The 12,817-nt window shown below is 39.4% G+C and overlaps 1 protein-coding gene across 2 annotated transcripts in view; it reads left to right on the plus strand.

Moving 5' to 3' along the window:
* Positions 1-3,202: 3,202 nt before the first annotated feature.
* Positions 3,203-12,817, plus strand: part of hmcn1 (hemicentin 1) — an 86,808-nt gene continuing 77,193 nt past the window's right edge. The window contains exon 1 of one of the 2 annotated variants that reach the window (XM_067596462.1): positions 3,203-4,297. In XM_067596462.1, the coding sequence (XP_067452563.1) occupies positions 4,045-4,297 (253 nt within the window). In that variant the 5' untranslated portion in view covers positions 3,203-4,044. The remainder of the gene's footprint in view (positions 4,298-12,817) is intronic. The other variant, XM_067596463.1, reaches the window with a different exon arrangement.

The raw sequence follows: 12,817 nt of genomic DNA on the forward strand, positions 1-12,817 counted from the left end.
GTTTATACCATCCATTTACCTGTGCATGTTAAACTATGTGTTATACCCCATTATTAGCTGCTGAAGAAATATCTTCCCAACATCTTTCTGTAACTTGTACTGCAACATTTTCAAAGCATTGCATTTTCAGACTAAAAATACAGCAGCTGCACTGTTGCTATATTGTTACTCTGAAATAAGTATGTAATTAAGCAAGACTACAATTGCATCACCTTTGGTGTACTCCTCCCTGTCCTCAGCTTCTTGTTGTTTTGTCTAGAAACTACTGGTATACTGAAGCTACATGTCAGTTTATGAAAGTTGTGTCTTGGCTATAGACTTGATATTTTTGTGCAATAGAAGAGGAAGTTGTGCAACACTAATTGGGTTATTTGGGTTTGATAGGTATACTGCTTGCCAAAACAGTCTATTTTTTTCTGACTTTTGCATTTAAACACTGGGGGACAAACAGCAGTTTTCAACAACAGAACAGTATTGCCCATAAGAAACATAATCACCAGAATATATCGTAGATTTACAGGAAATGAAACCAATGAAACCTGTCAAACAACACTGTAATCTGTGATGTGATAATACAAGCTGTGGAGCTTGTAGAATAACACAAGATCCATGCCTATACTTGTCACCTAAGTGAATCACTATCTTTGAATTAAAGATGTTTTTGTACAGTGTTGTGCCAGTGTCCAAATATTCTGTTGGTACAAACTGTTCCCCTGTAGTATTTACTCTGTAATTTAAATCTAATTGGTGACACTTTTATAGTCAAAACATCATTAAAGTTTATTTAAATGTTAAGTCTACTTGGTGAACTGAGTTGTGATGTGTAAACAAATGTACCAACTTCTACTAAACTCAAACAATGTTCAGCTCTGTTTGCCCAAACCTGATAACGAATCTCTTAACTTTGGCAGACTTGAATCTGTCTTACACCTTGAAATCAAGCCACAGCATGTGTGTGTGTGTGTGTGTGTGTGTGTGTGTGTGTGTGTGTGTGTGTGTGTGTGTTTGTGTGTGTGTATGAGAAAGAGAGACAGAGAGAGAGATTTCCAGGGGCGCACAAGGGAGAAAGTGTGGATTCACAGTATTTCAACATATCCGCTTCCTCTTATTGCTTTGAGATGAGTCAATCATGTTGTTAGCCTGCCCACATACAGTTGTAAGGAAGGACACTTGTTTAAATGAAATAATGTGCAATTAGTGTGGGAGTGTAAGCAAGTATGTTAATAAATAATCCCTGTATTATTTTTTTCCCTGTATAATCTCGTTAGGAACTGGATGTACCTCTAACTCCTGTTATTTCAGCTTGGAAGAGACGTGATTTATTTATGTTCAGAAATGTGTTGTGTAATCATTGCCTGCATGCTAGATTTACCATGGTGCATTTAAAAAAAAAAAGAAGCTTTAGCCTCCTTATTTGTTTGCCATGCAAAAGTCTCAGCAGCAGATGCTCTCTTCCTTAATCATTTGAATGTATCTTGGTTAGTGAGGTTTGGATTCTTATTTGAATGTTTCCATGTAACTTTCCATCCACATCCTCCAGTAAAACCATAGTAAAATTCCCTTTAAAACTCCCTACATTTCATTTCTCAATCACAAATCCAAGTATTTTGAGGCTACTACTATGATTTTTATGTCCTGTGTCTTTGTTTATTCACAAGTCATCTTGGTTCATGATCTGTGTCTGGTCCCTATGTTCTAATCCATTTTAAGTAGCTCTGATCTTATTCTATATGAGTTGTCAGTGGTGTAATAGCTCCCCCTAGTGACAGAGTATACTATTTTTGCACTCATGGATGTATAAGAAGAGCTCTTATAATACATCCATGTTTGCTCTTTATAACGATTGAGAAGAACAGAGAGCAAAGGATGCATGCAGAGAAATCAACCACTGAAAACATGTTTAGTGATAGATCTATGGATATGGTATTTTTCACACAGTACTTAGATGAAAATGGCTAAGAATTCACATACAACATGTTATTATGGCCAATGATGTACAATCTAGAAATTAAAACTAAAAAACACAAACTGACATACAGATTCTTCCCGGAGGTCTTCATAATCAGGTATAACTGTCAGTTCCAAACAAATCATTCTGTATCTTTACAGTTAATTTCACCCTAATTCCTCTTTATTTTTGTTTTCCTATTTATTGACTCACTGTTCACTGAGCATTTTAGGCTAAATTGATAGATAGATGTTAATTAAATATTTTATCTAGTCATTTTTTATTTTTGTTCTTTGGCGCAAAACAACTTATGCCAAAACCATTCCAAAAAAACATACAACTAAACAACGAAAAACAAGAAAAACAAGAATATAGTATGCAGTTGTGCTGGGGCAATAAATATACAATGAAAAACTTACATGTGTGCAAATTTCATGTCATTTCTCATATACAGAAAAGACCTTAACACTGTTCAATATGGTATGTTATCATCCATCATACAACCATCATTATTCTCATTATTTTCTTATAAATTTATCATTATTGATCAACAGTTGTCCTTCGGTGTCTTAGCTTTTTCTCACACAGAATTTAATTGAAGCAAGTTGTGAAAGTGACAGTCCATGATGTGAGGTAGCTTCATTATTTTATGATAATAGAATATATATATATGTATACGATCAATGAAATCTCCAATCTCGTGGTGCAACACAAAACATATGTTTGCCTTTTTTTGTGAAATGAAAAGAATTTTGACATTCGTCATATGCAATCCTAAAACAGTTTCATTCTTAAATTAATTAAAAGAAATAACAACCAAAAAAAATTGTTGCCCCCCAATAAATTTTTTTTTTTTTTTAAATTGCCCACGGTTGAACCTTGCTGACCTCTGCCATGCCATCAGTGCTACTGATTGCAAAATGCTAAACACTGAAATCCAATTAAATATGAAACCGCTTTATTAATTGGTATTTACCTCAATTTTTATTCCAGATTTCTTTCTTTTATTTATTTATTTTTCTTTTACATTAGTTTTATTCATTTTTCAACCTCTCTGTAAGTGTATTATTGTTCTTGGTGGTGGTATCGAGTTATTTATTTTGCTGTTTCCACCTTTTCAATAAATTTACAGCATGTCTACTACTATTTTACAAGACGATAAGTAGATATCTATCCCAGCTAAGACTGTTTATCACTTTATAACTTGCATACTGAATGAATGAAACACCCAAAATGTGTATGAGGGATATTAAGTGTAGGGTCATATTACAACCCCTAGATGGCAATAGAGAGCTCAAAATAAGTGGAGAACTACTTTTTGATTGTTCTGGTCTCATTCCTGTTTGACTCATGCATTGAAGTTCAGTATTTCAAACCATTTCTTCCTTTCTGTGTCTGTATTTTAGGATACACATTGATTTCTCTTCCAATAATTTGCATGCAATCTGCTCAGATTCCACAGTATTCCTCAGATGATCTGTAGTGGCTGCAGCAAGTGGATTATTGGCTTTTAAACTCATCAAAATTACACATTTATGACAGCAGATATTAGATCATGGGAAACATGATAACGTGTATAGCACTGCAGCTGTTTGTGATTCGCCGTAATCACTGATAAAACAGTATTTATACACGGGGGTCGCTCGAAGTCATCCAAAAAAAATCTCGTCCAATCAGATCCCCGCTTCCCTGCATGGGGTAGTTTGCGCCTTGGAGACTCTCTGCCCAGCTGAGAGGTGGTCTTTGTATGACAGAGCTGAACAAGGACTTCTGACTGCAGATCTCTCACACAGGAGAACAGACACTGAGCTGCTTGCTGGAACCTCAGAAACCGAGCTCAAGGAGAGGTGAAAGGCTGCAACTCCTGCGCACAGAAACTCCAGAAGAAACCAAAGAGGCGCATGAAACCGCAGCAACACCAACGACAAATTCCTTTATAGGGCTAATGTTGTGTCCTTTGTAGACATTTTTAAATACTTTTTAGCCAATTTTGAGAGCCTGATGTCTCTGCCTATATATCGAGATTCACCTTGAGGTTGCGACTGGCGAGAACAAAGTACCCAAAAACTTTGCTTGAGAAGACTCTTGGATCTGAAATGGGCACCAGATTTGTGTGGTTGTCCCTTACGCTGTCAGTGGCGTTCTCCACTGGGCAAGACGCAGGGACCGGAGCAAAGGAGGACATCCCGGAGGGCGCATCCACCCTGGCATTTGTCTTTGATGTGACCGGCTCCATGTACGACGACCTGGTCCAGGTTATCGAGGGTGCCTCCAAGATTTTGGAGACATCTCTGAGTAGACCGAAGAGACCTCTGTATAACTTTGCCCTGGTCCCCTTCCATGACCCAGGTAATGAGATGAACATATGAGAAATTAAAAGTCAAATTCATTTATTGATTTACTCTTTGCGCATGACAATTTTAGGTTTTTTGTATAGTTTCTGCACACTTTTTTTTTTTTGATTATTTGGAGTTTACTCCTTGCTGTGGAAACAAAAGCACACAGAAAAGTGAGAAATGTGATAGTTTGCTCACAATCCGCCCTTTGAATGCCTAATGTTCCTCACACCTCCAGAGGAGGGACTCAGGGGGATTTTGTCTCTGCACACAGATGTTCAGCCTGGCGGTCACTATCATTAGCATTCCGCCAGGGCTAGTGTGTGGCTTAAGGTTTGCAATGCAGCTTGATGATTATCATCACCCATGGGTGCTCTCTCATTCTGAGCAGCTAATGTTGAGACAATCTGTCATTGGGCTTATTTAACAGTAACCTTGGCTTGTAGGTCGCAGGAGCAGGTCCGAAGTTATATAGAATAAAAAAAAGAATCCAAATAATTTGGCTCAAATAATCAGGACTCACATCATGACCTTTGCTTAAAGAGTAAGTCCTGGATAGTGGTATGGGAGTATGGCAAGCACATAAAGTTACTGGAGAGCATGCATTCAATGTGTGTTGTGACTTACTTTAGTTATATCACTTTCCATGTAAGTCTTGTTTACCATCACAACCACAGCTTTACTTTGGATGTTTTAGAGATGGAGAGACTTTCTGTAAGGATTTAAAGTCCCTGTAATTACTATTTTCTGAGAGGGGGGAGAACTCACTTACCTGCATGCAAAAACACCATCAAAGACTGCTGTCATGCCATGTCATGGGGGTTTGTGAGCTGATCTGGAGGTGAGAAGTGGAAGGTGTCCACCTGCGAAAACACTCCATCAACATGGTCACGTAAAGTGTGTAGCATAAACTTTTTTTTTTTACTTTAAAGAAACTTGTTCAGTCACACTATCGAACCACCTTTTTCAGTGTAGACAACACCAAACCACAAACCTAGACGATCATAAAATATTCCTGTAGGGATCCAAAGTGTGTCTATCACTCAGTAGCAGCCTTTAAGTATGTTATGGTACTGATTCTGCTTTAATGCTACTATGCTATTGCTATTGGCACTGTGTATTTTGATATGTGTTAATAATCTGCTAAAATGTGCTGTAGGATTTCTGTTCTCATAATTGGAGATTCCTACTGACTGCTTATATTGTATATTTAAAACGTTTGTCAGTTAATGGGCTTAACAGGTGAAAAGACAGACAGATCTGTCTTTACACTGAGAGATCTGAGAGACAGATGAATAGACAGAGGTGATCTGTGTAGTGAAGAGATAGATTCCTATTCCAGATGTTTGTTCTCCTCTGCTAAATTTCAGCATGTCACAAATTCTTAAGCTCGATTCCTCAATCATAGATACAAGCACCCTGCTCTGTGCCTAGAATAATACTTATATTCAAGGAAGAAATATGCTCAGTATACACAAATGGAACAAATTATGAATTCATTATGATGTACCTCTGGGGGGGGAAGAAAATCTCAGATCATTAGCAGATGATGAAAGAGCTGCAATCCACTGTATCTTGGACAAAAGCAACAGTAGTGAAATAGCACTGATTGTAACCTGTATCTAACTTCAAGGCTTAATTCTTAGCAAATGTTACCCTTACTAGGAAGTAATTATAGGATTGTTCTCTTATAGTAAAGTGAGACTGCAACAGTTTCCGTGTTGTCTTCTCTTTACAAACTTCTATGTCTTTGTGTTTGTCCCTCACCACCTCGTGACGTTCGTTTGCTCCTTAAAATGTTTACGAGGATGTCAGAATGTGTTCTCCAAAACCCCCACGGGAATAGAGGAATGATTAGCACAGCACACTGCAAGCCGGGGTAGCTGAACATTTCCCCAAATGTTGTTCTGCCCCTGTCTCTTTTTTTGTCCTCCTTTGACTATATCCCAGACCCTTGGATCAGTTTTGTTTTCCTAGGGACCTTTATTTAAGTTTTGTTTCATTTTGATACAGATCCCTTTTCTCTGCTTTCCATCCGACCCGGTGCGATAATGCACTCCCTCCTGTTTGATTTGGCTCCTTTTAAATCAGAGGCCAGAGCTTCCCCTTTATTTACACTGCAATCTGACACAGTAAACATTAGAGTGTGTGTTTGTGTGTCTGTGTTTCTGTCACTCTGTGTTGCGTGCTTGCCTTTGTGTGTGTGTGTGTGTGTGTGTGTGTGTGTGTGTGTGTCAAGAGAGAGTGTCAAGAGGATGCCTGGATATTGGGGTCAGGCTTGTGTGGGAAGATCAGTCAGGAAGCCTCCCCCCTTTCCTCCATCCTGCAGGGAGAGAAAGAACGAAAGCAAGAGGATACTTGACAAGTCATTTTACTGAGGCACAGGGGTTGTGTATTTAACACTACAGTCTGAGAACACTCCAATGAAACCATTGTAGGGTAGAATTTCGGCTACCCTGTTGCGTTACCCTTTCAGACCTTGGTTACTTTTGAAAATGGCATTCACATTCAAACTGCAAACATGAACATTACTCTTCTGTAGCAATAGTCCAGGAATCCTGTTTTAGGACATCAAAGGTGTATTGCAAGAAGACTCTCCGGACTCATGGAGTGTTTTTTTCGAGAATTTACAGCCAAATAAACTTTATTTCACAACACTCCAACCATTCCCCAGCCAAGAAATGTAGCCTTTATCCCAGGAATATTGTCAAACAGTTCTTTTTTTCAATCGACCATAAATAAGGCCTCTCTACAATGTATAAAGAATGTACTCTAAGGAGTTAAGTTGATATGAAATATGAAGAGTATGTATGTGTGTTAGTGCATGTGTCCGCAAATTTGTTTTGAGAGTCCGCTAAGATTCCATGTTGTGGTCTTCATGGCTTTGCTGACGTCCTTACGCACACATGCTTGCCCTTGTAAATACTACCATGCTGCGAGAGGCTGTATGTTTGTACGTGTGTCTTGTACCTGCTTGTGTGAGTGTTTAATTGGCTGAGGTTGAGATGGGTCAGAGCCCAGTGCCGTGGGACAGTGGGGAACCTACCATGCATGCCTCAGTTATACACATTCAATGCTGCTAGAGTATTAAAGGGGAACTCCACCGCCAGGTACTGGGGAGTACTACTCTATATGTGAAAAAAGGTATAATGCATTTTGTGGAGCCAGAGGGAGCTGCACAAAGTCTAATAAATTGTCTCAAGTGATGTAATTTCAGTCAGCGTTGGTTGGGGCTGAAGACTACAGGTTTGAAAATGAAAAGAAAAAACTGGGAATGTGGAGTTAGAGAGAAGTGAGGTTACCAGACCTCTGTAGTCCACTCCTCATCTCTGCTTAAAGCAAGTGGCTCAAGTATATGTTAGCCGCTATTAGCATAACACACAGGAATTCGTGCAGTTAAGTTGAGTTGTATTATTATGGGTAATGTAGACACCAGGTTTTGACAAGGAGGAAGAATACATGTAATAAAAAAGACAATATATCTGGTTTTGCTGATCTTTTTAATGTTTTAAATGTTCATTGTGGGTCCAACAACAATGTTATAGGAGTGCAATGCTAAATCTGTGGAGTACTCTTTTTGGAATGTGTTATATTTTGTTTGAAATGAAGTAAAGATTATACAGTTAAAGTTCTGACTTCTGATTAGTTAGTAATCCACATCCATGATATGCGGAACAGTAATTCTAGCTCTTGGTTTCCACCCGGAACATTTTGGCAGTGCACCACTTAGCTGCAGCATGCCGGTAGCATGCTCATGGATGTATGCTAGCCAGCTTAGCCAAGTTTCCCTGGTTACCCTGGTTAACCATGCTCATATAGTGTTGCAGCCGGCTTTTAATTGAGTACTGTCTTTTATTTGAGGAAATACGGTAATTGCAAAGCCCTTCAGCCAACGACTGGCTGAAGTCTGTGACCCATTTAGTATCTTCACTGTTGATGCTCTGCCAGAACTGCCGTGGAGGGATCTCCAATTTTTTGTTTTGGGGAGTTTGGTCTCCAGCAAGTGAAACACATTTGATTGAGGTCAGGTGACTGCCCTGGCCAGGCAAGGACATGCCACTCCTTGGTTGCCCAGACTTTATATTTAGGATCATATTGACAGGCTGTTTATGAAAAACAATTCCTATACCAAACACATTTAAAGTCAGCACTAAACCTCATAGTGATAGACTGATTGATTGGCTTACTGAGTGATGTCTGTCTACTTCAAGCTTGCTCACATCAAGTGGTTCAGACTCAGGATTCTGACTCTATGGGCACTGTAGAGGTCTACCTTGCTAACCTTTCCTGCCAGTTATCTTCAGTTAGAAGGAGATGGAGCAAGGCCTGGGCACAGAGTGATGAGAGGAGATGACGGGATACCTTCTACCTCCTCTGCATGATCAAAGGCGCTCATCTCAGAACTCCCTTTGTTGGTGTTCAGAGTCCTTTTCCACCATCCCCTTTTCCCTTTGTTTTCTTCTTTTCAGAGCAGCCGTTTTTTGTCTGAACCACCCCGCCCGTGTGAGATTACAAGGAGCCTGCGTTTAGCTGGACAGAGTCAATAATGATCCTATTAGGCAGGAATGTCAAAAGAGAGAGAGGTGGAGATTTTGGAGAATTAGAGGAAGAGAAGAGTGCAGCAGACTGCAGTGTGTATCTGTGTGTTTCATGTTCTAATAGTCCTACTCTGGAATATTAAAATGGTCTTTAATTTTTAGGACTGTACATACACCTTCTGAAGTGCCCTGAGGTGCTCTTAGCGCAATCGTTTTCAACTCCATTTGACTTTGTAATTGGTACTCAGGGGTTATCCCCCTTTCATCTTGTAAGGCAGTTCATACCTGAGGGCTGCTTTAGGAACACTTTAAAATATTGTCCATTCTGCTTTCCTGTGGGCAAGTTTATATATGACAGCTTAGGAGATTCTAAGGTTAATTACCGATAAAGGATGTTGCTGGTGTTTAGAAAAGTCACAGGTAGTTGACCTTTAGATGCACCAGTTGACATGAATCCATTTGGAATAAATGACCCATTTGTTAAACATTTCTGTTACTTTGTACTTACGACCAAGTCTGGTTTGTTTCCCTCTAGGCGTTGGATTTATTTTCCAAACCCTGTTGAATTCCAAGCCTCATCCTGAGGTCCTGAAGGTTCACATGACCTGGTTGTGACCTTCAGGGCTCTTCAGACATCACTGTCTGGGCTCTCACCGATATCCTCTTGACCTTTCATGGCTGGATTTTTGTTTGTGTTGCAGCATCTTTTGGGTAACTGTCTGAGCATGAATGAGAACATGGAGCACGCTGCAGTAGCCAAGAAGTGAAGAAACACAGTGAGAATGCAGTTATTAGGTAGGACATAAAGATTAATCTCAGGAAGTGAGTTGAGGTTTAAAGAACAAAGAGAGGAAGAAGAGGAGTTTAAGAAGTGAAACTGAACATTTTTTTCATCTTGGCAGAATAAGGAAATTAAAAGACAAGTTGATTAAATGCTGTAAAACCTTGGGAATATTACACAATTGCTTGTTGCTGAAAGAAGAAAGTCATCTGCCTCATAAAACATGTGCTGATGTTAAATTAGATCTGAGAAATTGAACCTGAACTGTGTTTTGTTGGCAGTTCACATCACAGAGGAATCTGACCACTAACTGTGTTTATGGATTTTAATTTGTCACAAACGCATGTTTTGCTGCATGTCTGAGATGTGTTTTTCCTCTTCTGTGGCAGACATGTTTACCTGACCTGTCTCTAACTCTTACCATGTGTCCACAGCATAAGCAGCCAGTCACTCCAAATCCATTTATTTGTGAGAGCGAAACACCCGGGGCAAGTCAGGTGATTTTGATAACAGCTGCCGCTGGTTGCCTTTTCGCTGGTGGGGAGCTGCTTTTTTTAATGCTGTTTCTTACAGTTTGTCATGTCCACTGCTGTAAAAGTGTAGTAGCCGGAGATGGTTTGGACCACATCCAGATTTTTAAGATATAGTTATGATCTGATCATTATACTGACCAATTTTTATACCTCTACAACAAACGCATGGGTCTCAAACCGGTCTTTCATAGTCACTGCCCTGGAATCCAAGTGGACAATTTCCAGCTGCTATTGCCAACTATACCAGCTGCAGACATACGTACACTATGTTGTATATTAGTATTTGCCAGTCAGCATGTTTAGTACTTTATTACCCATAATAATAAGCAGCAACCTCAGCATTTTTACTGTTGCCCATTCAATGAGGGCTTTTCTCAAATCAGCACTTTTATAGTCAATTTAGACCCTGAAGATCAATGTCTAGACATTATTACTAAGGGAACCTTTTTTCTAAAAGACTTTTTAGCACAGATTCATTTGATTTCATTGTTTTACATCATACTTTTGGTGTCTGGAGGACTAATTTGGAAAACATTGGATTTATTTCCATATAGATCTGTTGCCAAAGTTGAACATTCCCATGGTTTGGTATGCAGTGACCTCATGTTGGCTGTGTTTTTATACAATACTGTGTAAGCTGTCCATGTACACTTTAGTTGAAACACATGCAAGGATTCAGCCATGGGACTGGCGTGTGTAAAGTGACATTTACTCTCGAACCATTAATGGCCAAGCTTTTCTTTTGTTTATTTGAAATTTGTTTGATTCTTTCTTTCTTCTTTTACAGATTAGAAGCCTTAAAGCTGCAGTAATCAGTACCTTTATATTAACAATGGATCAAATGTGTAATGTGAAGGAAGTCGCTCGTTGTGACAAATCACGGAGAATTTTTTTTTTTCTTTTTGCAGCAACTCTGCAGTATCTCTCAGCTCTACGTAACGTTTTAGCGTCTAGACAATTTTAAATTAGCAATCATCTGGAGAACATTGTGAAGCATTTAGCGAATAGACAGACAGATAATTCACTCAGGAATTGGTGGCGACTAAAACAGAGCTAAAAAGAGAAAGAACATTGGAACATTAAATTTGTCAGGTGGCAAGAAACATGACTCCAAACATGACTCTAAAGTTGTTGTTTGCCACAACGACTTTATGAGGTGATTATATATCAGTGTTGTGTTTACGCCTCATTACGTCGCCTCCAAGTGGCCAGAAAAATAAATTATCGCTACTGTAATTAAATTCTGTCTACTTGGCAAGATTTACTTTACCAAGAAGACCAAGCAGGGAATTACATCCTTGTAAAAGGTTAATGATCTTAGTATCGCAGAACCACAAGTTTACAGCGAATAATGAGCAGGAAGTTTTCAGCGACAGTATGAACTCTGAAGTGAGCGCGTGCATTGTTTACAAAAATAGATGATCTCATTGGTCACAATGGATGAAGTTGAACAATTTTAACGGTTTTGTTGTTTTGCCATGAAGGATTATAATTGGACAGTGACAGTGTTGACCAATGTGCAGTGTATTGTGCTTGATGCATTTTTGTTTTCCCTCCTCAGTATTGAATTTTGCAGGTATATTCTTTTCCTTTTTTAGGTCTCCTCCACCTCCACAGAAGCATGGTGTGTAGTGCTGAAGCATTCCCTGAAAGGCTGCAAAACTGGTGACATGTCCATGTGTCTGGACCAGAGGAAAGGACAAAAGGTTATAGGCAAGGGATAGAAGTTGAGATGATACAACAAGGTGTCTCAAGTCGTCTAAGGATGTTGATTAATGTGAAGGTCGGTGTGGTTTGTGGCTGTGGAAAACGTCTCTGAATCCGACAAATGTTGAGGGAATTACAGGCTGCAAGGCTGAAGGTCAGGCTTTCAGTGACCTTCGGCCCCTACTTCTGAGGGGTATGTGTAGGGGAAGTCATGTATCATGACATCCCATCTCCATGCCTCAGTGGTGGAGACCACCTTAGACCAGTGTTTCCCAAGATATTTTATGCCCTAGCACTATTTCTGCATTCTGTACAATAAGGTGTGGAGACATTACAGAATAAAACACACACTGTGTTCAATGCTTATGAATGCAGCATCACTTTTAGTGTGAAACTGAGTTTGTTTTGATGAACCTGGCATTCTGTGTCAAACTCATGACAAACACGTGCTGAGCTCCTGGTCAACTGTCTTGACAACCTCGAAAGGCCAAAATAATCAAGTTTTCCACAACAGACCTGGGGCAATCTGAGGCAGCTCTAGTGTGCTGTGGCACCCTGGCTGAAAATCACTGCCTCAGACATCTGAGTGTGCTTCTGTGTGTGGTCGACAGTGCTGATCTGCTGCATCTGAGGTTTCTCTGTCTGCTTCAGCATGCATAATTAGAATTTCCTCAGTAAAACAAAAACACACCAAACAGAAAACACCACTCAGTAACTTTTTAGCGCTCTGGGATTACACCATTAGTCATAAAATACATGGTCATGAGTTTTGCAGCTTTGTGGTTGTAATATTGAGGTTGTTGCCATTTATTTTCAAACCGCCTACTTACATTTTAAGATAAATTAATGCAATTCCGGCAATTAAAAGGCCAAATTTAATTCTAAAGTACTTTTCTTCTCAGAGTGAATCATAGAATCGGACCTAGCCAAGTCTCAGGGTTTTGGCCGTTTTGTCTGCAATGGAGACCATATGT

This window comes from Thunnus thynnus, chromosome 8 (assembly GCF_963924715.1).
Source record: "Thunnus thynnus chromosome 8, fThuThy2.1, whole genome shotgun sequence".
Classification (NCBI taxonomy): Eukaryota; Metazoa; Chordata; class Actinopteri; order Scombriformes; family Scombridae; genus Thunnus; species Thunnus thynnus.